The sequence below is a fragment of the Rhipicephalus microplus genome, chromosome 2 (genome assembly GCF_043290135.1).
Source record: "Rhipicephalus microplus isolate Deutch F79 chromosome 2, USDA_Rmic, whole genome shotgun sequence".
Classification (NCBI taxonomy): Eukaryota; Metazoa; Arthropoda; class Arachnida; order Ixodida; family Ixodidae; genus Rhipicephalus; species Rhipicephalus microplus.
Window position 1 is genome coordinate 235,822,252 of NC_134701.1, and position 25,503 is coordinate 235,847,754.

The window sequence follows — 25,503 nt, forward strand, 5'->3', positions numbered from 1 at the left end:
TTTCCTATCTCTCCTATCCCCTCGATATATCGTCGCGCTCACGCTTACCACCTCACGCCTCTTTCTCTCTCTACACCTTTATTCCTACCCTTTTAATCCCTCCTCACCCCAATCCCTTGTGAGCTACTGTTGAGGTGTCGCTCGCTAAAGCAAACAGTTACGGGGCTCACTTTTCTCTTCCTGTCTTTCTCTTAAAACCACTTTGTGTATGTGCAGTCTGGTTTTGTGCTCAGTGTTCACAGTGTCCTTCCTTTTTTTTCTTTCTTTTCCTTTTTTTCTTTTTTAATAAATTTATCCTTGCTGACAACGCTCCCATATATATATATATATGTATATATATATATATATATATATATATATATATATATATATATATATATATATATATATATATATATATATATATATATATATATATATATATATATATATATATATATATATATATATATATATAAATAAACCACGTTGTGACCGCTCACGGAGGATCTACTAGACTATATGCAACGCTACGGCCACTCAACCACCATGCCTGCCTATATATATATATATATATATATATATATATATATATATATATGAATTAACATTATATAAGTAATGAAGGAGCACATCTTATGAATATCTGTATCTGATATTAATATTATTACTGGTTTACGTTCGGCCTTAGCACGGCCTGTAGCATGGTTTATTCTAATGAAGGCCACGCCACGGCTGAAGCGCAAACCGTTAAAAATATCCCATTTTTATGAGTGTACTCCCGCTTCCCCTCTCCCCCCCCACCACAAACACAAGGCAAAGCCAGGCTTCCATCCTTCAATAAAATGAGGGTTCTCATTTGGTGAAAAAAGTTGCAAGTGATACTTGTTCTTGCTGTTTCCGCTTTACTTCTTTGTGTAAAGGTCGCAAGGGAGAGTAGTTCTTTATGAAGGCAGGGGCCACAGGAAACGGTGACCGAAACCAGCGATGGCGTATAAAACGCTTGAACGGAGTAAATGTGCAAAAGCAAACGTTTTCTAATACAATAACAATAAGTAGAATAAAACGAGAATCGGACAATACATTAGAGCAATGCTCTATTCTGAACACTAGCAGCGTTATTCGTCTTATGCTTCCAGGACGTGTACGTACTTTGCGGACAGGTACAGTGTGCGCAAGGTGGGCCATTACGCTCAATATATACATACATAGTCTACCACGTGTGGTCGAAGACAGCTATAACTCGCATAGTGCTCATGAACATCAACACTCCAGAAGATAATCCAAGAGCGCTGTCGCAAGCATCGACCAGTGCTATTTGAACTAACGTCCTTGCACCCTGGTGACGAGTTCAAGCAAGGCCTTGTTGCAGATGTCTGGGTAGCGTACGAACCCGTAGTGTGATCCATCCCTCAACTCGATTGCCTTCACCACGTCGTCGCAACTGCCTGCGAGTGGAGAGGGAAGCGTTGATGTCATTAACCCGCACTTACATGCCAAGTGCTGAAGCACATGCACGCTGTCGTACTTCAACAAAGGGAACACGCAAGCTGTGGACGGCGGTCTGCGGCAGCTGTCAACAACACCATCAACGGATGGCTGAAGAAAGCGCGTTCCCTTTTGGCAGCACAACCCGTTATCAGACCGAAGCGGGAGTCTTATTTAGCACTTGTCCAACGGCTGGCCCGACTCGTTATTTTGTTTGCCAATAGATGACACTAAAAGCCAGTGCGCAATCTTTGGCTATAGAGTCATTCCATGCCAAATCATCCCGAGTTTTTCCGACCATCACGGATATGGTTAAAAAATTTCCACGTGTTTCTCGAAGTTCTAAACTTGTCCTATTAGTTTATTTCCGTCGCCAAAAAATTTCCCTCCCTATCTATGAGAGTTGCCCCGCCGCAGTGGTCTAGTGGCTAAGGTACTTTTTTGCTGACCCGCAGGTCACGGGATTGAATCCCGGCTGCGGCGGCGCTGCATTTTAGATGAAGGTGAAAATGCTGTAGGCCCATGTGCTCAGATTTGGGTGCACGTTAAAACCCCATGTGGTCAAAATTACCGAAGCCCTCCACTACGGTGTCTCTCACAATCACATGGCGGTTTTGGGACGTTAAACCACACATACAATCAATCAGTTGAGAGTCTCTAATTAAGCACCGACGGAGCTAGAGGGCGTCAAACGACATTTTTGCACCTGAATCCACACATACAATCAATCAGTTTATTAGAGTCTCTAATTAGGCGCCGACTGAGCTAGAGGGCGTCAAACGACATTTTTGCACCTGCGTAACTCAAGCGGCATGGTGCACTCGCCAGGGCATTCTTTAGCAGAAGCCCACTGACCTGCTATACAGAACAGACTGCAAACTTGGGGCTCTCTACAAAGCAATCGAAATGGGAGGGGGTTTTCATCTACGTTCCAATACAAGTTGCCCGACCAGTAGTCTCTACACTCGAGCTATATACATTTATTGTAGTGCACTTCTGTTGACAATGAAACGTAAACCCATTCTCATTTCAATTGATCTGTAGAGAGCACCAAGTTTGCAGTCAGTATCGCAGGTCAGTGGGCTTCTGCTGAAGATTGTCCTTGCTAGTGCGTCAGGCCGCTTGAGTTACGTACGCGAAAAACTGGTGGAGACACATAACGTCCAAGAATATTCTTTAAGTTTAAAAAATAATGCCCCCTAGTAACTTCACCTACTTTAGCCCATACATGGGGCTTTCAAATGAAATATCGCGCATATTTTTAGTCCGACTACCAAGACAAGCTTTTCGGTGCTGAATACACAGCTTTTCCCCCAATAAGTGAATGTTGCAATTTTTTCAGATTACATGCTTCAATTTCAGTGCTTAAATTATCTTTAATTTGTAGCATGTTCAACAGGCCACCAGCACACATCTTATCTGTGTTTTTTGAGCATGATATTTTTTCAGGAAAGATCCCAACTTCAGCAACTTTTTTGAATATTGCTCGTGCGAAAAGCTCCCCAAGAATTGATATAAATAAGGTCAATAATTTCACAGTTAGATCACTTCGTTATCTTGCCGCAAATATCAGTTTGTTGAGTGCATTACAAAAAACGTTTTTCGAAAAAAAAAATTGTCGTTTGACATTCTCTAGCTAAGTTGGCGCCAAACAACAGACTCATAAATAGGGAGAACAATTTTTGGCAACGAAAACAAACGACCAGTACAATTTTCGATCTTCGAGAAACATGTGGAAATTGTACAGCCATTTTCGCGATGGTCGATAAATGCTGGATGATTTGACATGGGATAACCCTACTGTATTGAAATAGTGGACTGCTGGGCGAGTTGATAAATTCGTCTTAACTGAGTTGCGCAAAAAATAACGAACAAAAAAGACACCTGGGTCCAGTGCACTGTGTTCAGGTGTCTTCCTTTTGTTCTTAAAATTTTTGCGCAACTCAGTTAAGTTGTATTGAAAGTCAGGCTATTTTTTAAGACAGGATTGTTGGGTGCACCGCGAGACTAGCGAAGACGAAAGAGTTCGGAAGGGACAAATACGAGCACTTCCTGTGGCTGTCGGTTGGTGATGCTCTAGCAGGCCGCCGAAGAGAGTGCAGGCCACGCACTGGTTTGTACCCCTTTATAAAGGGCGACAGTGTACTTATGACTCTGTAGAGAGGATAAGTGTTGGACAAGTCGGTGTACAGTACTCACGTAATTGAATAAAAAGACGAAGACGCTGAATACAAGACAATAAAACTCTACTAAGACGTTTAGCGTCCAAAGCAGGAGCCTTGTTCACAATCTTGTTTACAACCTTGTTCGAAATCTTGTTCACAATCCTGTTCACAAACTTGTTCGCAATAAATTATGAACAACCATACCTTGTTCACAATCTTGTTCAGAACCCTGTTCACAGCCTTGTTCACAATAGATTGTGCACAAGGCTTCTGTTCTCTGTGCCGAAACGCCTTAGTACATTTTCGTTCTTTTGTGGTCGGTATCTTTCTCTTTTTATCCAATGATTCTTTTCAAGCAGACCAAATCGAAGCCTTGATTGCTTAGTTCTCACAGAACGATACGTGGTATCATTTCTTTAGTACAACCAGTGCAATGAGCAGTACCTCGTGAAAACCGCGCCACATCTTGCAAATCTGGCTGCTACAGGTTATGTTGGCTCTGATGCAAGGGCTCTAGAACTGTCGATGCTGGGAACGAAGATACGCGCGTTACGTGGTCTTGATTTTGGGGCGTTTCAATCACTGAATGCAGTTGATAGCCAACAAAAAGAAAGACGAGCAAAGTAGACGAATACACAAAGCGAAATGCACAGAAAAATGCCGACATGCACGTATGCGTCACGCTCACTGATTTACTCCTTAGTCCCGTATTCACGGTGAGTTACAAAAAAAAATCCAGGGATCACAGAGGTGTAACAGTCTGTCGACTGCAACCTTCCGAAGGAAGTTCAGAAACTGGTGAGCGCACGTGTTTTGTGACCTTCTACTCGAGTCCTCTATTCAGTACTAGCTCTCCTACCACAGGATACATTTTAAATAGGATCAAAGAACTGCGTAATGTTGCTTCTTTGGCATAGCGATGCTACATTGCCTGCGCTGCTTATGATGTATATAGGTATTCTCACCATTCCGGATTAGGTGCCCGCCCTTGCCGTACAAAGTGGCTCTCTCGGTATCACAGCCCAACCTCCGCAGCAGTGTCCTGTTGTCCTCCTTTGAGAGGAGTTTGTCGTTGTCGCTGAACATCACAAGAGTGGGCATCTTGCGGTCTCGAATTGTTGCTAACTGCTGCTCAACCTGGGCGATACGGTGACAATGGTGTAGCGCCACTGACCGCAATAGGACATCACAAAGTTGCATCTGAGTTAGATACACTGGAGACCTAGTAAGGGAAGACTTCCAAACATTGTTTTTACTGTCACACGTTCAACATATCGACGAAGCGCGCACTTCAATTGTGCATGCCCTCTTTGCTTCATCCGTGATCGGTAGGGACTTCAGACCACCTAACCACATGGTTCCGCATAGCGCTGTTTTAGACATTGCTGAAGGCCGAACTATTGAAGCTGTCGTGCTCAACAAAATGTCAGTCGTGCTCATGGCCTAACCATTAAAGAGAGCTTTACAATAACAATGGCTTGTGTCCCGTAGGATGCGGCAAAGATTGTATTAAACACTGTGTGATTAAGAACTGATAGACAATGATGCCAAGGAAAGTATAGAGGATGCCATGAGAAGTAATTGTATTGTAAATGTGAAGAAAGAATAGTGGATGAAAAGATAACTTGCCACTGGCTGGGACCTTTACACTGAGCTACGGGGGCGGACATCCCTCCGTTCACTTGAAACGTGGAAGCGCCAGTCAGGGCCGCTTGCTTATATTACGGTGAGTGTGGAACACACTTTTTCCTGTTGGTGTCACGTGTCACATGATTTTATTACAAGCTGGCAGCAGGCCAATAATACCTGGTATACTACATGAAGGCATCAAGACTGCCAGAACAAGACCCTCGCTATAGGCACCCGACAGTGGACCTAAGGGCGCGACGAAGCTTTTCGGGCCGCCTCAGCCTTGTTGGCACCGACCGCCAGGGATACTAAGAAAATGAAACGCATGCTGAACACAGTGACACGCTGAAGTGTCAATTCCCTCTTTGGCGCGTTTTCAAAAGACGCTTCCTGGGCACTTACATAAGCTGCCATGACCCCCCTGCTCACAACTAAAAAAGAAAATGATATGCACGTGCAAGTCCGGTTTCGTTGCGTCTAGTTGCTAGGCCATGCATTGAAAGACTCGGTTTTGCTGCACCTACTCGCTAGGCTGTGTGCTCTGGCGCTACCATCAGATCTCGTGAACTGCATTGCCGGGTGCCTGAAATGAAGGAAAGAAGTGTAATTTAAAGGCTCGTTTTTTTGGATGCGAAAGATGCGAAGCATATTCTGCTCTAGCTCATTTCGGGTGCGGCACCCTCGCCGCGCATGCGTCCTTCCCCCGCTACCCTCTGTTTTACACCCCCCTCCCTCGCCTCGCGACGCCAATGCAGACAGCGTCTGCAAGCCTACACCTGCTTCTCCTCTCTCTCCTCTAGGTGTCCCTCCAGGCAGCGCTTAAACCCCCGTGCGCATGCGCATCCCCTCTCTCTCTCTTATGCTCCCTTCTCTCTCACCTCGCAACGCCAACGCAGGCAGCGTCTGCAAGTCTACGCTCGCTCCCCCGCTCTCTCCTCCAGGCATCCCTCCCAGCGGCTTTCACACCACATTACGCATGCTCGTCCCCTTCACTTCTCTCGCTTCTCCTACGCTCCTTTTTCTCGCCCGGTAATGTCGACTCAGGCAGCGTCTGCCAGCTTACGCTCGCTCTTCCTCTCTCTTCTCTAGGCATCCCTCTCCGCGACGCTGATTGATTGATATTGATATGTGGGGTTTAACGTCCCAAAACCACCGTATGATTATGAGAGACACCGTAGTGGAGGGCTCCGGAAATTTCGACCACCTGGGGTTCTTTAACGTGCACCCAAATCTGAGTACACGGGCCTACAACATTTCCGCCTCCATCGGAAATGCAGCCGCCGAAGCCCTCTCCGCGACGCTTACACCCCCATTGCTCTTGCGCATCCCACCAACCTCGCCCTCCTCTCCTACGCCCCCCTCTCTGACCTCGGAACGCCGACCCAGGCAGCGTTTGCTAGCGTTGAGTGTCTTAATTGAACAAACCAACTGCTCGCTCGGCGCAACCATTCACTGGCAACCCCACACTGTATCTTGGCCTCGAAGGTAGGGCCGGTGTGAGATTTTTTCGTGCATTATTGACCACTAAAAATTCGCAGCGCACGCGTCAGCTAAAAGCGGAATGTGGTTCCCTGTGTCCAATTGGTCTCTGCTGTCTCTCACTGCCCATTAGCAGCGATTGGCCTGTTCGAGTACGAAACACCAGTCCATCACTGCTTGCTCTGCGCCTCCCCAAATCTTTAGGGGCGAAGCTCCTTATAACGACATCCGTTCGTCCCTCGTAGCCGTTGTAGTATGTAACAAGTATAACATTTTGACCTCCAAGGTGGTGCCGGTGAGAGATTTCTTCTGTGCGTTGTTGAACAATAAGAAATAGTGCTCAATGTACATGTCAATCGCTGCTCACGGGGAATGAGAAACAAGAGCATCTGGCTTTTAGTTAACACGCACGCTGCAATCTCCATTAGCAGCCATTGGCATGTACATTGAGCACTATCTGACAAGAAAGGGTTGCTACGTTTTACTCGATGGGTGTAACCTTTTTAGTTTCAGAAACGTTTAGCGAGCGTTGAACCGCAGTGCCATGAATACAATTAACTAGTATATACCATGAATGAACTCGAGGTGGTTAAAGGTGGGAAGTAGATACAAAGCGCAAGCCGTAAGAATGTAAAAGCCGAATTCTCCTGTATCTCACTTCCCATTAGCAGCCATTGGCATGTACACTGAGCACTATCTGACAGGAAAAGGTTGCTACGTTATACTCGCTGGGCGTAACCTCCTTGGTTTTAGAAAGCTTTAGCGAGCGTTGAGCCGCAGTGCCATGAATACAGTGAACTAGTATACCATGAACTCGAGGGGATTAGAGGTGGGAAGTAGACCCGAAGCGCAAGCCGTAGGAAATTGTGCGTGTGCCACCTTTCGTTTAGTCCTTGGAATGTCCGCTGGATGGCGGTGCTTCTATATGGGGAATATATGATGAAAAGATGTGAGATGGTGCTACCTGGAGTGTTGAATAGATGGACGAACGGATACACAGACAGATGCATGGATGGACGCATGAACGGACGCAGGGGTGGATGCATGGACGAACGCAGGGACGGACGCACGAACAGACGCACGCACGGTCGGGCGCGGATGGACGCATGGACGGTCACACAGACGGACGCATGGACGGACGGAAGCAAGAACGAATGGACGGACGAATGCTTCGCCCCACTCTCCATCATTCACTCCGTGGATATGCTGCCAATTTTTTCTTCTGAGCATGAGTAAGCGTTAGCACCCGCTGCTTCGCCTTTACACATGGTTCTCTTTTACGGGAGATGGTGTAATTTTTAGATGCGACGCAGCTCTTTGACTAGGCTGTGTAACGCTGTCCCTTCTTCCGCTCCGCTTCTTTCGCCACAGGTGCTGAAGTGGTGCCCAGTAGCTCAGCCCACCTAGCAGTGCACGGTGACGTCTCTCTCCCTCACATGCCCCATGCTCCCCGCGAGTCAGCTCTCTCTCGCTTCACCCTCTCCACCGTTCGCAACGCTCGAGCCCACTTCTCATGTGGACTCATTGAGGTACAGTTACTGCGTCATTTAATTCCACCCTTCACCCTCCTTCAAAAATCTTTTCTCAGGTGGACCCACGACACCTATCCCCATTTGTCGGCGAGAAGAGGCCGCGAGCCGGCGGGTGCGCGCGCCTCGAGAATCTCGCGGCGCCGACATAGTGGACAGCGCGCCCCTGCTTGCCGCGCAATAGCGCCGACGGGCGGGACACCGTCGCGGCGTGCTTCCCGCTAGTGTGCGCGTACCTTTCCCGGCTGTCGCTGGCGTTGCGAGAGTTAGTGAAGCCGGTCGCGTTCGCGAATGGCAACGTCAACACCGACGAGGCGCGAGCCACGTAAACCGAATGCAAGCGTCGGCAGTGGAAATCAGCGACACAGACGAGGTGCTATAGTCAAGAACACCGAGTGCGTTCGAGAGTACAGACGGCGCTCGAGTAGCAACGACGAGACGCGAGCCAAGGAAGCCAAGCGCAAGCGTCTTCAATGCGTAACACCTCCCGTGTCTTTGCGCTTCAAACAAACGTTTACTCGAGTAAAAGCTACATGAGTTTCACTTCAAACCGTTCTTCCAGCAACCGCGTCGACGCCCGTTTCAACCGGGTCAACGTCGGGAGGTAGAAAGATAGAGAGATAGTGGTTCAGGAAAGGAAAGGACGCCACTTCTGCAGCCCTAATTGGGAGGACGGGTCAGCGTCTGTAGGGAGGGGAAGAGGGCATTAAAGATGTGAAGAAGAGAGAAGAAACGTCGTGCGCACCACTGCTGCTTCACATCCCATCAGAGTTCCTTTCAAAGAGATGGTCCTTTTTTTCGCTAACCACAATAGTAATGAGAACTAGCACACAATGATGCCAAGGAAGCTATAGGAGATGTTATAATAAAGTAATTGCAATCTAGCTGTCAACAATAAAAAGATGGTAGAAACGTGCGCGTGCGCACGCACGCACGCACGCACGCACGCACGCACGCACGCACGCACGCACACACACACACACACACACACACACACACACACACACGCACGCGCGCAAAATGAGCTTTAAAATTTACACTCATTTCCTTCATTCATAGCGAAAGTCTCGTTCTGGCAGACTTCTGACTTGAGGTAGCATGCGAGGGATCATTGTCTAGCTCCCAGCTCGTCGCGAGTTGCAATGTGGGCTTGTTGGAAAATTCTTCTCAATTCTTAGCTCGTAATATGATCACTTGCTACGGGACGCGAACAGGCAAACAGTATAGCCGTAATGGAAATATATCATCATCAGCCCGACTACGTCGCCTGCAGTACAAAGGCCGCTACCATGTTCCGCCAGTCAACTCGGTCCAGTGCTTGGTGCTGCCAATGTCAATAAATAAATACTCTATGAAGTGGACAGAGATATGACCGCCGCAGTAGCTCGTAGTAGAGCATAGGTCGCGTTATTCGAAAGTTGCAGGTTTGATCTTTGTCGTTTGCAAGTTATCTTTTGTCTACTTGTTTTATTCAGATTTGCATTAGAGTTACTTCTAAGATAAGATCCCCTATACTTTTCTTGACATCGCTGTCTGTCTGTTGTTTCTCGTTTACATTGTGTCTAACAAAATAAAAAAACAAGCCCGTAAATTTCCCCTTCTTTCCGGAGCAAACATTATGGCAAGACATTTAAGCCAGTTTACCAAGCAATGATGCAACAGCTTGTGCACGGGGGCTTGCGTCGAGAGGATGCAACGCGTGTGGGCGCGCACATGCACACACCGTTCTAGAGAATCGGTTGCTGTTCGGTGATGTTCGTAGGTTATCAGGTATTCATAACGTAGACCTGAATGAAACAAAGTACATTGCCGTACCCTACGTTCTTCGCATCCGACGCTGGAGTAGTAGGCGAAGAAGGCGCCATAAGCATTACCCCTGCTCGGATGCCTGATCAGATCCGCAATCACTTGGAAGAAGGGCGCCAAGAAGGCTACTCCTCGTCGACTCTTCATCGCCCAAATAAACGCAGAACTAAAGAGCACCTTGTTCTGCGTGCCCCTGCAAAGGCGAAGTCCACACGTTTAATTTATGCCTCTTTACAACCGTTTCACAGAACATTCACCCCCCCCCCCCCAAATAGGAACAAATAAAGCACCGACACTTCTTTAATTCGGGAAATTATAAAACTAGAAATGATTAATAGATTTTTTTCTCTGTCATAGGAAAATCGCATAACATCTCTGCATAGCCAGTGTGGTTCCGCCTTCGAGAACAGCCAACCAGTACTTCAGAGTTCATTGCTCTCAGTTGAAACTACGGTCTCTGGTTCCAGCCATTGTCACATTGGGCTCAAACAACTCTAAACGTGGTGGCTTCTCTTTATTATGGTTCAGGGTAGAATGAAAGAAGTATTGCATGGGCAGATTCATCTCTCGCTCACATTTTTCCTACTCTGATGCCACCACTCAGGGCAGAGTAGCAAACGAAACTTTTAATCAGGTAGGCCCTTCTGCATTTTATCTCGATGTTTCTCTTCCTGATCCTATGTCAGAATATAGCCCAATATGAACACATGGGCCATCATTCGCTCAACACGAGCAAAATCAGGAGGGCCACAAGCTGGACTTGTCAATAAGATTACAGAAGTTGATCGGGTATGCTCCTGCATAGCTCAGAGTTTAAGGTGTTTATTTAAGCCATTTCCAATGAAAAGAAAAATGAGGCGGGGGCAGGAAACAGCAACGCTGCATGTGTTCCCCTCCCCCTTTTCCTTCTCCTCTCTTTCGGATCCTTATTGCCCCCTCCCCTCTTTTTTGCCATATCCTACTCTACAAGGCTATGCAATGATTTGCCCTCTCCCTCCTGCCTGCTCTCACATCACTTACCCTTGCATCACTCTTCCCAACGTTCGCTTTCATTGCCGGCCCCCTTGCTACTCTACATTATGCATGTCCATTATACAGACCTATTTCATGTTTGTAAACAGTGATAGGCTCCGTCGATATACTGAAGCGCTTTTAGCGACGTCTCAGCGCGTGGTCTCCGCCCAGCCCAAAGCTCGCCACCGCCTATGGTCAGGTGAGTGAGTGAGTGAAATAACTTTATTTGGTCCGGCCAAACGTGACAAAACGCGCAATTGGCTAATTCCACGACGGAACCGACAGGTCTAGCATGCCTACTCGATCACGGGCACGCTGGACGGCCAGGATTTGATCTTCGAAGGCGGAACTTCGCAGGAGCGTGTCCCACTTTTCCTTGTTGATCGTCGGGCCCAGCGACCCGCACTCCCCGAGCACGTGAGGCAAGGTAGCAACCTCACCACAACGCGCGCAAGAACTATTTGTGTAAATTTCTTGATAGATACTATTAAGGAACGCAGGATTATGGTAAGAGTTGGTTTGCAGGTGTCTGGGCGTGACCGCCTGCGCTTTGTTTAGCTTGGTATGAGGTGGCGGCAAGAACCTTCTATCTAAAGAAAAGAATTTCGTTATCTCATTGTGCGTGCTATAGGAGCGTTCCTGAGTCTAGGAGGAAATTCGCCCGATCCGAGGGCAGCGCGGTCGGTAAAGCCACGCGCAGCCTCGTGGGAAGACTCGGTAAGGTACAGAGGAACCCCCTCAATTGCCCCGACGTGAGCAGGGAACCAGAAGATGCTGTGTGTGGCGCTGTCACTGTTTCTTTCACCTCTCAAAATATGAAGGTGATATTTGCCAAAATATGAAGGTATATTTGCCATGCTTCCCGGCCTTTTTGAAATGCCCTGACGGCTGCTTTGGAGTTGCTGTACATGCTGTCTCTCCGACCGTCTTGCATGGCGAGTGCAATGGCCACTTGCTCGGCTACCTCGGGGTCCGTCGTCCAAATCGAGGCACAGTTGATAATCTTGCCCTGCGTGTCCACAACGGAAACCGCAAAAGCCTTGTCATTTTGGCACTCGGCGGCATCTACAAAGCTTGCCCTGATCTTGTTCTTAGAAATTTGCTAAAGTATCGTCACCGCTCTTGCCCTGCGACGACCTGCGTTGTGCACTGAATGGACATTGCGGGACAGTGGAGCAACGACGAGGTTCTCCCTTATTTATCTGGGTGTGTGTTGCTAGCCAAATTCATGGTGCGTGGCGAGTCCAAGTCATTCTAGTATGCGCCTCCCGGCCAGCGTGGTATAGAGCCGAGCTAGCTGGGCCCATTCCTGAGCCTCGGCTGTCTCCTCCATGGTGTTGTGTATATCGAGCAGAAGGAGGTCCTCAGTATGCGTTCTGACGGGCAGCCCGAGGGCTCTCTTGACAATTTTTATTATGAGGGCATTAAGCTTGTCACGCTCTGCTCTGAGCCAGATGTGCATGGCCACCGTGTAAGTGAGCTGACACAGCACAAAGACAATGATGAGCCGAAGCAGGTTGTCCTCCTTGAGGCCCCGACATATGTTAATGACTTTTCGAAGGAGGCGAAAAGCGTTGTCGGTGTTTGCAGTAATCTTGCACAACGCAGTGCCATTGCGCCACGTGATTTGATAAACATACCCAAGACTCTGATGGTGTTGACCCTGGGTACTGGGTCGCTGCTCCGAGTAAACAGGTGAATGCCACTTTCAGAGACCGGCTTCCAAGCCTTGGGTCTGCCCCCTTTTTCTTTTCGGTTAAGCAGGAGTTCGGACTTAGTCGGGGAGCACCTGAGTCCGGCAGGTAGGAGGTACTGTTCGGTTACTTCTACCACCTCTTGCATGGTACTTTCCACTTGCCCTTCACTACCGCCGGTGCACCAGATTGTGATGTCACCGGCGTAGATGGTGTGGTTGATACCTTCGACTTGGGCCAGTTTCTTTGAAAGGCCGACCATGGAGATGTTGAATAGAGTGGGCGAAATCACCGAGCCTTGCAGTGTACCCCGTGGGCCCAGCAGCTTCTTGTCAGAAACATAGTCACCAATTCGCAGTTTCGCTTTCCTCCCGGTCAAGAACGAATGGACGTAGTTGTACAGTTTGGGGCCCAGCTCGAGGTCCGTGACAGAAGTCCGGATGTACGAGCGGAGAACATTGCCAAAGGCCTTCTCGAGGTCGAGTCCGAGCAAGGCCCTGGTGTCCCTGGTACTGACGTCAATTATTTGATGCTTGATCATCTTCATGGCGTTCTGCGTCGACAAGCTGGCTCGGAAGCCATTCATGTTGCGAGTATAGACGTTGTTGTCTTCCAAATACTGGCCTAATCAGTTGAGGACAACGTACTCCGCCACTTTCTTTACGCAGGACGTAAGAGAGATGGGTCGTAGGTTATCAATCTTCGGAGTCTTGCCTGGTTCGGGGATCAGGACGGTCATGGTAGTCTTCCATTTTTCTGGGACGCTGCCGTTTCTCCACATCTCCTTGATGTTCTCTGTAAGATATTCAAATGAACCATCGTCAAGATTCCGCAGCATCTTATTGGTGATCACATCGGGACCTAGCGCGGACTTGCCATTGAGTGTAAAAATGGCTTGCCTGACTTCCGCCATGGTAAAGTCTTCGTCCAATTCCGGACGGACCGAGCAGATGTACTCGGGAAACCGGACCTTCTCGTCCCTGTGCTTCAAGGGCAGGTACTTCTTCATGAGCTCGGAAGCCAACTCATCTCCGGAACAAGACTTGGTTGCTTCGTGGAGGGCTCTGGCGAGAGTGTGTCTATCATTCGGCCTTGTGTGGTCCTCGTTGAGTAAATGTTTGAGCAAGCCCTAGGATTTGTCATTGCGCATCTGGCCATAGATCGAGTCAGAGCCCTCGTCCCATTGCTACTTGAAGAGGGTTCGACAGTGATCTTCGATACTCTTGTTGAGCTCCAAGATTCTTCTCCTTTACCTTCAGGCGAATCTTTGTGCCTTCCATTGGAGTAGCAGCGCCTGCTTGGCTTTATTCAGATGATCTAGCCTGCTATCCTTCATGTCTACCTCTAGGTCGGAGGAAATTGTCTTTTTGGATGACTCCACGCCGCTCTTGATTCGTTCGCACCAGGCTGGAGCCTCGCGCGTGCGCGGGGCACTTCCCCGAAGATGAAATTTGCAAAGTTTCAATGTTCTGCAAATAGCCCATCTTGAACAAAAAGTAAATATGAATAAAAACTAAAAATAAACAAATAAAATAACAATAGGAACAACTTGAAACTAATGTTGAGATTTCAAGCCACCTGCATGCGTGTACGTTAAGAGCCCTTGTAAATTTTATAGCCATAGCTACTGTTACCACTGCCGCACAGCGAAATTTCGAAACTCACTTTCAACACCTCACACTGTTTACATAAATACATGTCTATGCTTGTTTCTGGCGTATCACCGACTGATCGATTCTGTTCGCTGTTAGAGCTTCACAAAATACATAAATTCAACCACCATGATCGTCTAGTAGCGCCTAATTTGCGATAACGAGTCGAGAAGTGGCTTCTTTGTGTACTGCATGCGCAGTGTAGTGTGGTTTCCATTAATTCTAGCGCCCGCCCGCTCAATTCGAACCCCACCTAATTCGGACAATTTGATAATTTCCTTTGTGTTCGAACTAACGAGCTTCAATAGCAACTAGGTCAGAAAAATATTTTGACCATGAGCGCCCGTCTAAACTTTACAAAACAAGCAGAAGACTGTCGCACCGGTTCGGATATATGACCTGACCTGAAGTATCGGGTTGCGGCTGGCATAAGAAGAGCCAGGGATTTGACATCGATGCTGGGCTCCTCGGCCACAAACTGCACCCCAGGAGTACTTCCTGTGCTGTGGCAGACTAGCATGTCGATCCTGCAAAACGTGAGACTTACAATTAACACGTGTGCGCAAAATATAGGCTCCCATTAACGGGAAACACAAAATAAACAAGATTTTAACTCGGATCCAGCGCATAAAAACCTAATCGCTATTAAGGGTTAGCCAGATATTCAGGGTTGAAAAACACGCCTTTGCGCTATGAAGATCACCTGCAGGAGTACGTCCCACTATATTTTTTTTTGTTTCTAGCTCAATTGCCTTGTAACGCTTGATTAATAGACTTAGGTTTGATGCAACGAAGCTAGCCAAAGGTTTTATGGGAAAAATTGTGAATAGGTTTGTGATAAGATCAGTTAGAGAGTTTCTAACCTCACATTTGTTAATTCTTAGTGTTCTGCTGCCATTTCAGATGCATGCGGTATACAGATAAAAAATAAACATGGCTGATCCTTCTGTCATAGGAATAGGAATTGGTATAATACGAAAATGAGACGTGTCTTCACAGAGGTAGTTGAGCGCTTATTGCGTATCGTATTGCGTATCGCTACAAAGACAGAGGAATGAATTCTACCACAACACATTGTAACCACCTGCGAAGAACGGCTAACAGAACGAAACTTGCAGCGCGCACGTCAAGTACAAAGCACGCACGAAATGAGCGTATACACAGGACGATCGCGGACTAACAACTGTCACAGTCCCACACAACGAAGGATGCATGAAACGAACGCACAAGTATACACCAAACTAGCTCGAACTGCCGCAGTTGTTATTCTTTTTGCGTAGGGTTTTATACGATGATACCCAGAGAAGAATCTGGTGCTGCGATCGTGTACCTTTATGGGAATTATTGGAAGTACAGGGTTCGGATTGGATAGGAGTAGCTAGCGAACTGTTTACAGACATTTTTCTACAGTTTCAGTTTCGTTCTTCGTGCAGCGCGGGGAGTGGGGTGCGGTGAAAAAGGCTGAATCAGTGCCTTTGTTGTTCGAAGAAGCAGAAGACTACTAGACCTTCTGATTTGCTTGGACCTTTACGAGTCGTATTTGACAGTTCAAAGGAAGCGTCGTCCACTCACCGCTGCGCATAGATGTAGCGTCTCATGCCAGTGCAGGATATTTCCTCTCGGTTGGATAGAAAACATTTTATTAATAAATTAAAAAAAAGAAACCCTGCAGGGTTACCGGCCCAGACTCAGGCCACACCGACGTTTTGTGCGGTGAGGCGTAGCCTTCCCACCGCTGTCCGGGCCCGCTGGATTGCCCACAGTTGGTCGTGCAGATCTGAGCTAGTCAGCGCACTTAGCCAACGCTCCTCGAGATGGTCCGGTTTTATATGGTCCTCTCGGTACACTACTGTGACCTGTGTGCATTGCCATTGCATATGTGCCATATCTGCGTGTTCGTGCTTACAGAGGGTACAGCTTGTTTGTGGATAATGTCTGGAATTTACTCTCTTCAGGTGTACTGGATTTGATAAGGTTCTGGTTTCCAATCATCGCGAATCAGTTCTTTGAGATCTGTCTAGCTGTTTGTGTGGTGGCGGATATTCTCGTTGTCGCTTACAGTGTGCCAATGTGTCATGATACGTGGCCTGTCTGTCTTTGCCGTCTTGTATCGCATATTCATTATTGTCATGACCTTCATCGTCCCCATCGCCTTCACCGTAGTCGTTCCCTCTTCTGTGGTCGGTGCGGGGGGCCGGGCCGTCGCTGTCCGAGCCGTGGTGGGTTAGTTGTGGCACGGTTCGGTGGGTCTTCTCATTGAGGTTTTGAGAGATGGTCGTGTCTTCGATGCTTAATTCCCCCATGTGCGCCGGGATCCACTTGAGGTATTTGGGTACAATTTTGCCGTTCCGGAAGTATTCTGCTCTGCGGTTCATAATTTTGGCTGCTTCGGTGGAGACCTGTGTCTATGGGAGCTACAACGCTAGTGTCTATGGGAGCTACAACACACGGCACTTCAGTGAGCATGGGAATGATGGGTAGTACACACATTTGTCTAATCTTCGTACTTCAGGCTTGGTTTTGGCTCCACGTGTGTTCGTGTGGCTTGAAGCTGTTTTCTCACAAAACCAAAATCAGCAAATGCTCAGCGGTTGCGCTTCACCACCTTAATTTTTTTTAGTTACCTTTCCAAATCGGGTCACGAAGTTCAAAAGGGTTGAATTTTTCTTTCAAAACAAAACCGAAACACAGCAATAAACGAAGCCGCAAGTACAAAGACTAGGCAAATGTGTACTGCCCATCAGTCTCATGGTCGCTGAGCGATCGCAGTGACAGAGTCCCCTCTAGTTAATTTGAGGAAAATCTATGGCATATGGTGTTTTAGCTTGCAGTTAGTAAGCTGGATAACGAACGCTAGGTGGCCGAGTGGTTTCGCGCTGCGTAGTGAAGAGTCGCGCGGGTTCGACGCCCGTAGACGTAACATCTAAGAGCTTGCTCGGCGAGCTTCTCAAGCTCGTGCCCAGTCAGGCGGTGGCATCCGGCGTGTACACCAGTGTTGCCAGTGTACACCTTTCCACGTCTCCTGTTTTTCGGTGATTCCAGCAATCCTCACTATATGACGCGCAGCCACCCAAGGCTTTAGGAAGCCTACAGTCTAGTACGTTGTACAGCAGTGGTAGCAGGTGCTCGCTGGCCGCGTGCCGGAGGAAGCGGCGCCGTGCTCACATGAAGGCTTCCTACAAAGCGTCAGTTTTTGATGGCCCGCGCGCTTGCCTCCTTGTGACGACATCTACTTTGTTCTCGTCGCTTCGTTGGCACGGCTGCGCGTGACAAGTTCCTATGATTATATAGTGCTACGCGCGGGTACCCATATCCTCCCCAGCCCCCTCACCTGCCTGCTCTCAGGCCCGTTGAACATCACCTGATAGCTCCACGTCTGCCATTTATGATCGTTAGGCGTTTGACTCATGGCAACGGCTATAAGATGGCATGGAGGAGCAGGAGGTTAACGTGTGCTGATCGACGTGGCCAACACTGTACAGTGTTGGCCGCGGAACGTGTCCGACAACGCCGCCGTCGACGTACACATCATGCGTCGGCTCGTTAAGAAGCCTTCTTACAGAAATGTTCTCGCCAAGACACGCCCCGTGCACGTCTCAGCGAGCTCCTCTAACATCACTCACTTTGTGAATTTTATGGTGAGTGTTTTTAGCTTTTTCTTTTGCAAACTGTTAGTTTATATGTCACAACGTCATATCCATGACGGAAATACGTCAGTGTAGTCGTTGTGGACCCTAACTTAAAACACGTTCATGTTAAAATTATCTCCTGTGGCATGCCGCGTAATGATTTCAGTGTTCCCTAACGTTCTGCGTACCATTATTATGGTTCCCTTAACATGGTTCCGGACAATGATACGCAGACGACGAAGTTATAGCTTGTGTCGCTGCCAGCAAAACGTACGTCATCGCACAGCCCCCACCATCATCGCCATCGCCCCGCCGCGGTGGTCTAGTGGCTAAGGTACTCGGCTACTGACCCGCAGGTCGCGGGTTCGATTCCCGGCTGCGGCGGCTGCATTTCCGATGGAGGCGGAAATGTTGTAGGCCTGTGTACTCAGATTTGGGTGCACGTTAAAGAACCCCAGGTGGTCGAAATTTCCGGAGCCCTCCACTACGGCGTCTCTCATAATCAAATGGTGGTTTTGGGACGTTAAACCCCACAAATCAATCATCATCGCCATCCTGCCTAGGCAGCCCGCCCGGCCATGTACCGTGGTCTTTCGCACGTAACGTTTGGGAACGGTGGAATACGGGGTGCAATCGGGCATGTCACGTGGTTTATTTTGTATTTCGCGGCCATATGTAGTCAGCAAAAAAAATATAATAAACAGATAATGCTGAAAACTGTCTCATTGGGCTTCTTGCAAACCAATCTACAATTTTTTTCATAGAATTGTCGGCTAGCCTTGTTACTTCAGAAGTTGGTTAATCATGCATAATTGGTCAATTAAGTTGGAAACGAAAACTTGTGGGATGTACTCCAGTAACATACATTTGGTCGCATCATCATTGCGAACGCATATTTTTCTACCCCGGCTAAAGATAGCAGGGTAACCTTGTGTATGTGCATCGGACATTCAGTGCAGAGAAATCGTCGAGAATTAATATGTAGCTGCTCTTTAGCGGAAAGAATACAAACAGGTTTTAGCCCTCAATAATACTCACTTATTGATTCTAAGTTTCTTGAGAAAATCACTGACGAGACTGGTCTTCTCATCGCAGCTGTGCCACCAGTATCCGGTCGCCATTGAAAACGTGAAGTCTGGAGAAAAGAAGGATAAAAGCTGCTTGTAAAAAAGTAATCTAAACGACAACATTAAAACCACCCAAAGAAGGGCTACGTAGCCGGTTAAAACACATGGGACAGAGGCCGCATAAAAAGAGATATATGTTGAAACACTACACCTTATAGATGTGGTTACACTGCTTACAAAATGCATACTATGTATAAAAGATGGCTCACAGAATAGGGTAAGGTTAAATGAAAGGACAAATGCTCTTGTGACCGACAAATAGAACTGGACTAAAGCATAACGTGTAAAGTACGTTTAAAAATCCACGCATCTCCACTATGTGAATTATGAGTCGGCGAAACAATGGGAAGCACCCACCCACTCCCGCATGTAAATGAGCGACAACGCGTGTGCACGGTGTATACAGTGTTTTATTGGTCATAAGTTACTCGTAGGCTGTACTGAGGGCTGCATTCTGTCTGGCTTCCGTAATTATTACTGCATTGTGGTCCACGAAATGTAGAACCAATGGTTCTTCAATGGATTCTAGCCTGAACTTGGCAAAGGCGAGGTCTGTGCATGCTCTCTTTACGCTTAGGTATTTGTAGAGGGGTGCGTCTTCTAGGTATACTGGCTTCAAACACGCGCGAATATCTAGTGTCTTGACTACAGGTCTGACTTATACGAGGGCTTGGTTGTCAGCTCTCGCTTTGCGTGCCTGTCGATTTTAACGTGATAGCGTTAAAAGCGAGAGCTCGTGTCACTGAAATTACAATGTCGGCTTCGGCGTCATTGGTTGTGAGCAAAAATCACCATTTTATGCGTGACCGAAAAATAGAGAGCGATGCAAATAAAATAAACAATAAAAAATCCTTGGTCAAAGAGGAGATCGAAACCGGGTCGTTGTGGTGCGATTGGATATCGAATTTGGGTCGTTTGCGTGGCAAGCGGATGTTCTAACACACGGCCATGCGTTCGCTTGTAAAAACACTGAAAATGACTTCTACTGCTTGAAAGTTACTTTCACGTTTTACAAGCCCACGCGTACTGCACACATGCTTCACAATACACCATGAAACATTGTAGTGATAATGCGAGGAACAAGTGCCCATTGCCAACGGGCGTCAGAACATGCGATTATCATAATGACTTCGTGGTTTGAAGCCAGTAGCCTACTACAAAAAGCACACACGCTACTACGCCTATTCCCTCAAGGCCACGTAGTGGGTGCATAGAAAGTTCGAAAACGTTTCATGCACTAACTGCTTGAAGTATGCACTAGGGACAACATATCGCTATCGCGGTCAACTATATTAAAGGCGGAGCTTGAGGGTCTCCTAACTTTTTTAATACCCTTTTCATTCAGTGTGGTTGGTGAAGAAGCGGAGTCTGCAGCGTTGTGGTGTGGGTGCCAAGTGAACATAAGGATGACCGTCAGATCTTTTGCGACAATAAGTGACGACAGTGTCATCAAATCTTGCGAACGTCACGTTCTGGGAGTACAGCTATAGTTTGCAAGCACGGAGTTGTGTGTCATGTATGTTGATACGTTTCTATGGTCATTCAGTCATGTAGTGCTTGACCACCACATCATAAGTCCACTCTTAAATGTGCATGACTGCGTTGAAAACGAACGCGCTCTTCATGTATTCACGTGTATTAAACTGTATACACGCATATATGCATGTACTCGAGTTAAAATTTTAAAAATAGTCACCAGCTTCACGGAACGAGTTAGACCTTCTGAGATGGTGGGAAATGGTGGTCTGTTAATATTGCAGTCGAAAGCTGAAGCCTTTTTATGCCATTGCTAGTAAGTGCAAAACAGTCATATACCGGGCCAGTTTAAGCAAAGGACGTCCACGCCATTCTTGTCGAGGAAAGGGATGTTGTAGCTGTAGTACTGGTACCTGCCCGGCGCCCCCGTTAACATCACGGTCAATGGTCGCTCGGTGTGGTCGCCGTGCTCCATGCGGTCGAGCCCTGTGTGAATGTACACAACAGGTACTCGAGCCCCCGTCTCTGGCGCCTGCTCGTATCCACGGCGACGTTCGGCTCGCCATTTCTGTGCCCCGGAAAGTGGAAATGGTTAAGGTCTTATCGATAGAGTAACAACACTAACTCGTGCAGGCACCCTCCTTGCCGCATGCGGGCCACAGATATATTGCTAGTGGGCCGGCCAGCGTTTTTGTCTCATATTTTTTCCCCATTAGTGAGTTCATGGTTTGCAACGACATGACTGCTCTCAAGCATTATTTTTTTGCCATGTCATGTAATCTTTTACCATGTGGTAAAAGATTATGAAACAAAAGCTATGTTTAAGATTCAGCGTCCAGATTTCCATATTTCAGCCATTCTCAAGAGAATCGGAATTTTTCTCGAAATGTAACGTCAACTCTCTTGAAAACGTATCGAAAAGGCCACCTGTCAAATGGCAACGTTAGCTAATTTTATGACCGGATAACTTCGGACTCTCTCCCCTCTAACCTTCATCATGGTGGCCTTACCAGCCAACAAATAAATAAATAATAATAAAATGAAGGTGTAATTTGTCCCAAGACAATTTCGTGGGTGCAACCTACTTGCTGGGGCACGTTTGAGACCCTTGAACTTGCAGGCAAGGGCCTCGTCACCCACCCGAAACTTGGAAGTCAACAATATGTGCATATATGCCCTACGCCTCTCCTCTCTCTCTCCCTCTCAAACAGAAAGGCCGTCCCGAGACGTGACCCTATAAACCCGACGAGCCCGGTCAAGTGATCTTGGTTCCAAGCGAAGAAATACGAATGCAAGAAAAAGAGCCGTATAGGAGAAGCTGTGTCCGTTTTTCTGTTTTCTCGTTACTTTCTTCAACAACCCCCCCCCCCCATCACAAACTAGTTCGTTGGGCAAGCAACGCTGTTGAACTCTGTAATATCAGTTGTGCAATAACATCCTACCGCATCAATAATGAATCGTTTCAGCAGTGCCGTATTACAGTAGGGTAAGTACGGAAACACCACATCGTCATGGTCGGCACATGTCTTCTTCTTTAAAAAAGAAAAAAAAAACATTAACATTAGCGCGATTTCCCCTTGCGTGCGTTAATGTGATCAGGTGATTAAAATGGCTAACACATGTCTTCCAGGGTAAAGCGATGCTCTTCATGTAAATATCATATGGTAAACTGGCACTGATAAAATACCAATGATTATTGGCGTTGAAATTGCCAAATGTTTATGATGCACATCGTATAGAGGGCTACTCCGTGTTGATTCATACCACATGGCATTCTTTAACTTGCTTCTAAGTCTAAGCACAAGAGTGTTCCTTGGACTTCGTTCCATCGACATGCCTACCAGACACTATCGTTCGCAAGCTGACCTTGTAGAGGTCACCACATGTGGTGATCTCGATGCTCCTTTCTTTGTAAGGGAGCGGTGGTACTTCGTTCAGCAGCTGGCGAACACTCTTCTCAGTGGGCGCAGAGGTGACCGCCTTATGAGCACAGCGATGGTGGCGCAAACGGGGATCCCGAGCCGCAGCTTTGTAAACCAAACCTGCAGATTTTGCCAAGGATATGCGAAGGCATGCCGGCGGACAGCCTCGGAGTAACGGCGTGGCATGGTGCATGGCGTGGCGCTGAAGGAGGAGCTGATGGCGTGATGCGAGGAAAGCGACTCGCACTAGCTGGGACCACAGAGAGCCTGCGTCATGCATTGGATGGAAAGATTGCAGCTCTGTAAACTGCAATATGTCACGTGTGACTGCAGCTGCTCACAAGAAAAGAAGGTAAAATAAATTTTGTCTGCAATACTTCACCTCACCGAAGGCAGGGAATGCCTTTGGCGAGGCTCTCTCTGTTCAGCGGGCCCCTCACTTAGCTCAAAGAGGAACTCGGGGACCGCATGGGTTGTATGTGAATGTATGGGTGCATGTAGTGGTGTCACCAGACAAGACAGGTGGGTAGCGGTGACACTCCCTTAAATATTGGTGTATTCAGAACACATAAATGTTGATTAAAAGAGAACAGACAGCTTGTACGAAGATCTCCCCCGCCCACGTAACATTTCTACGTGGACATGAACTTAGTTGGAGCATAATGTCTGGTTTATCATTACGTACAGCTCTGTGCGTCACGGCGTGCGTCACACAACGTGAAACACGTGGTGAAGAAGACGTGACATTAAAAAAAGTATAGTGTCGTCACGTGGTATGCTAGAATTTAATTTTGTCAATCTAATATCTGGTCAAAACCTGTCTATTGCATACAAAACACTATGCTGTAACCTTCCCCGTGATACACCACGTAGCACATAAAGGTGTTCAAATTTAAAAAAAAAACAAGACATTTTATTAGGGATTTTTATTGGGGTTTAGCGTACCAAAAAGACTATATTATGAGTGTTTCCGCACCGGAAGGGTATGAAAATCGGTCGGAATGGTCTATATCTAAGCAGATGTGTTTCAATCGTTTTCACTTCCTTCGAAAATGCAACCGCCATGGTCCGGATTCGTTTACCTGCTGATCGACATGATAAGTACTGAAAATGTCTTCGTACGTGACGACCTTTTTTTTTGGGGGCCCAATATATGATCAGAAAGAGAGCGCCACATACATTTTTTTCTTTAGTTGCATATATGTCCTATATGTGTCTAACGCTCCGACTGGTGCACAATCATTTCTTAATGTTAAAGAGGCATCTTCATGCCTAAATATACCCGACTTGTTGACCAGCACTTGAAAAGTAATAGCTGATGAGAGAGAAAACAACTGAAGAATTTATGGCATGTTCTTGTTAACGGCATATGATGCACTTTATACCAGTTTAAGTCGCATGTCTTCGAAATCTGTCCAGCATTTGCTTTGTTCACGCAATGAGTGTGTCCTCTTTGTGGCGAAGTACTCGTATAATCTAACTCTTTCCTGGGCCGCTCCAGTGATGCATGCTAGAGCATCGGCTGCGATTTTAGAGACTGTACCGTTCTGTCAAAGCTCACCCGGTTGCAGCATTTTCCGGGGAATCGGCGTCGTCCAATGATTACACCTACTATGCCTTCGGCGCCGTATACAACCGCGCGAAGCGGATGAAGTTCAGACCTGAAAACAATTGGGCAAAAAATAATGGTTTATGCGCTATTATCGCTAAGAATAAACTCCCCATATAAAAAAGCGAAGTCGATCAATCAACGAAACAAAATTTTGAGAGCATATTTTCTATACAAGCAGAATTTATTTTAGCACAAAAATCACAGACGTAAGGTTGGTAGACAACTTTACACTAAACATATTTGCAACATAAGTACTGTAGCCCCTCTTCCCCACCCCCACTTCCCGGCTGTATACCAACATTTTGTATTTTATGAGTTAGTGTATTTGGGAATAAACCCTGTCACATTTCGACGAGGCGAAATGGTCAAGGCCCACGTTCTGTGCAATATGAATACACGTCAAGAACACCGGATTTTCGAAATCACCGGAGCCCACCTCTACAGCGTCTCTCATAATCATCTCGCGGTTTCGGGATGTGAAACGCCACTTAATAGTAAATTAAGACTGATACAGCTTAAAGCCTGCCAAATATACATGTAGTTGAAGATCACCAGGACGTGGCTTTCCGTTCAACAATAGACATGACAAAACAGGCGGACGCTAGTGATTATGGCATTGTCCTTAAACAAGCAACACATTATTGGCTCAAGCAATACCATATATAGAGCTCTCTTCTGAAACCATAATCCCATTCCCAATCCCTATGAAGAGTTTATATATGGATGGCGGCCAAATCTGTTTTTCTAATACAGTCTCCCTCTAGCACATATAAACGGATTATTATCCTGCCGTGCTGAACTCACCTCTCAATGATCCAACGTTGGAAGGTTCATTATTGACGAATAAATTTTGGATTACCTATGGTTACGGTTTACCGAATATTTACGCGGACAAAGCCGCAATTTAATTTGGCGTCGATGTAATAGATGATGCTGAAGATTATGATAATGATGATGATGAAGATGTCTCCAATATGGCTCATACCCACTCAAAGGGATCAGCCGAGAATTGATTACATGAATTAATGAGACATTTTGGTGAGAAAAATACGATGCCTAAAACAAAAGAGTGCAATACTTGTTTTTTCCACCCGTTCAGACCAGGCAGTATAGTCGTTATTTTGACTACAAATGAACGTGGTTAAAAAGGTAATAATAATAAAAGAATAATTTCATTCTGTTAAACTATCACTGCATTAATGAGACACAAATGACCAGTTAATTACTCATTCATTTCGTTTAGTGAAAGTAAGCACAAATGGCATCAGAAGTGTTCTTGTGGCTGAAGCCCAAAGCCGAAGT

At 46.8% G+C, this 25,503-nt stretch overlaps 1 protein-coding gene across 1 annotated transcript; it reads right to left on the bottom strand.

Annotated features, from left to right (window-relative positions):
- Nucleotides 1–1,069: 1,069 nt before the first annotated feature.
- On the bottom strand, nt 1,070–25,089 carry LOC142787585 (uncharacterized). The gene is made up of 9 exons (XM_075884745.1): nt 25,006–25,089; nt 24,151–24,250; nt 22,534–22,856; nt 21,007–21,235; nt 19,103–19,199; nt 14,840–14,962; nt 10,085–10,268; nt 4,598–4,769; nt 1,070–1,427 (listed from the first exon to the last, which is right to left on the bottom strand). Exons 2-9 carry the CDS (start codon nt 24,161–24,163, stop codon nt 1,303–1,305), a joined length of 1,266 nt encoding a protein of 421 aa, XP_075740860.1. The 5' UTR covers nt 24,164–24,250; nt 25,006–25,089; the 3' UTR covers nt 1,070–1,302.
- Nucleotides 25,090–25,503: the final 414 nt, after the last annotated feature.

What these genes read in the sequence shown, in the direction of transcription:
- LOC142787585 (XM_075884745.1), bottom strand. An exon ending in CATGTGGTGACCTCTACAAG is followed by an intron (nt 21,236 to 22,533) that starts GTCAGCTTGCGA and finishes TCCGGGGCACAG; the next exon opens with AAATGGCGAGCCGAACGTCG. An exon ending in TCGGATGCGAAGAACGTAGG is followed by an intron (nt 4,770 to 10,084) that starts GTACGGCAATGT and finishes CGTATCGCCCAG; the next exon opens with GTTGAGCAGCAGTTAGCAAC.